Source organism: Phytophthora parasitica (genome assembly GCF_000247585.1).
Source record: "Phytophthora parasitica INRA-310 unplaced genomic scaffold supercont2.218, whole genome shotgun sequence".
NCBI classification, from domain to species: Eukaryota; Oomycota; class Peronosporomycetes; order Peronosporales; family Peronosporaceae; genus Phytophthora; species Phytophthora nicotianae.
The window spans coordinates 4,160-5,013 of NW_008649204.1; the positions used below are offsets into that span (position 1 = coordinate 4,160).

The 854-nt window shown below is 54.1% G+C and overlaps 1 protein-coding gene across 1 annotated transcript; it reads right to left on the bottom strand.

Moving 5' to 3' along the window:
• PPTG_19922 (hypothetical protein) lies at positions 1–783 on the bottom strand (the record flags this gene model as incomplete). Its single annotated transcript, XM_008918496.1, has 2 exons — positions 1–522; positions 589–783. 2 exons carry the CDS (start codon positions 781–783, stop codon positions 1–3), a joined length of 717 nt encoding a protein of 238 aa, XP_008916744.1.
• Between the last annotated feature and the right edge of the window lie 71 nt (positions 784–854).

Below are 854 nucleotides of genomic sequence, written 5' to 3' on the forward strand. Positions count from 1 at the left end.
TCAGACCAGCTTGGCTTGACTGAAGAAACGCTCGCACTCGTTCAACGTGGGTGGAACCCACTCGAGAGACATGTGTTGCGGTGGGGAGCGCGTAACAGGGGCCTTCTTGAAGGCCGACGCGAGAAATGACTTGGAAACTGCTAGATTCACCACTGTGTCGTCGCTGCTGCACTTGAGATTGATACACGCCGCTTGTTCGCGTGCATTCAGCCGACCACCACCAATGATCTTCACGATGCCGCTCTCCAGTGCGGGATTGTTGACGACGGAGGCGTCACTTGCCAGCCGGGTCTTCATGCTGGGGTACTTGCGCAACACTGCATCAAAGGCACGTCGTGCACCCACCAGTGTTAGAGTCGAGTCTTGTAGCGCCTTACTCACCTCATTCAGCTCATGCAGCGATTTGAGAAATGAGCGAGCGGCTTCGGTTTCCTCTGGCGTCAGTAGAAAGTGCGCGATGTCATGCTTAGCCACCGTAGCATGGTCCAACACGAGAAGAGCGCTACAAATCTTGTCGTACCGCTGTACCATGCTGAAGGTACTCGACCAACGAGTTGCGTTGCGCATGACGGGCGCTAGAGAGGTCACCTTGCGAAGGGCAGCACGACACTTGATGGTGCTCAGGTGCTTCATGAGCGCGTGTATCTTGGCCAACATGGGTTCATGATCAGCCAGATACGCGTTCACCGCCAGCTGAAAACGGTGATTCGCACAGCCAATGAAAGGCAAAGCTCCAACTTTTCGGCCAACAGCCTGGTTGACGGAACAATTATCACCAATCATAAAAGAGCACGGACTCCCAAGGCTTGTTGAAGGTTGATAACGTGTCCGCTATCAGGTCAAGCAAGCTTTGA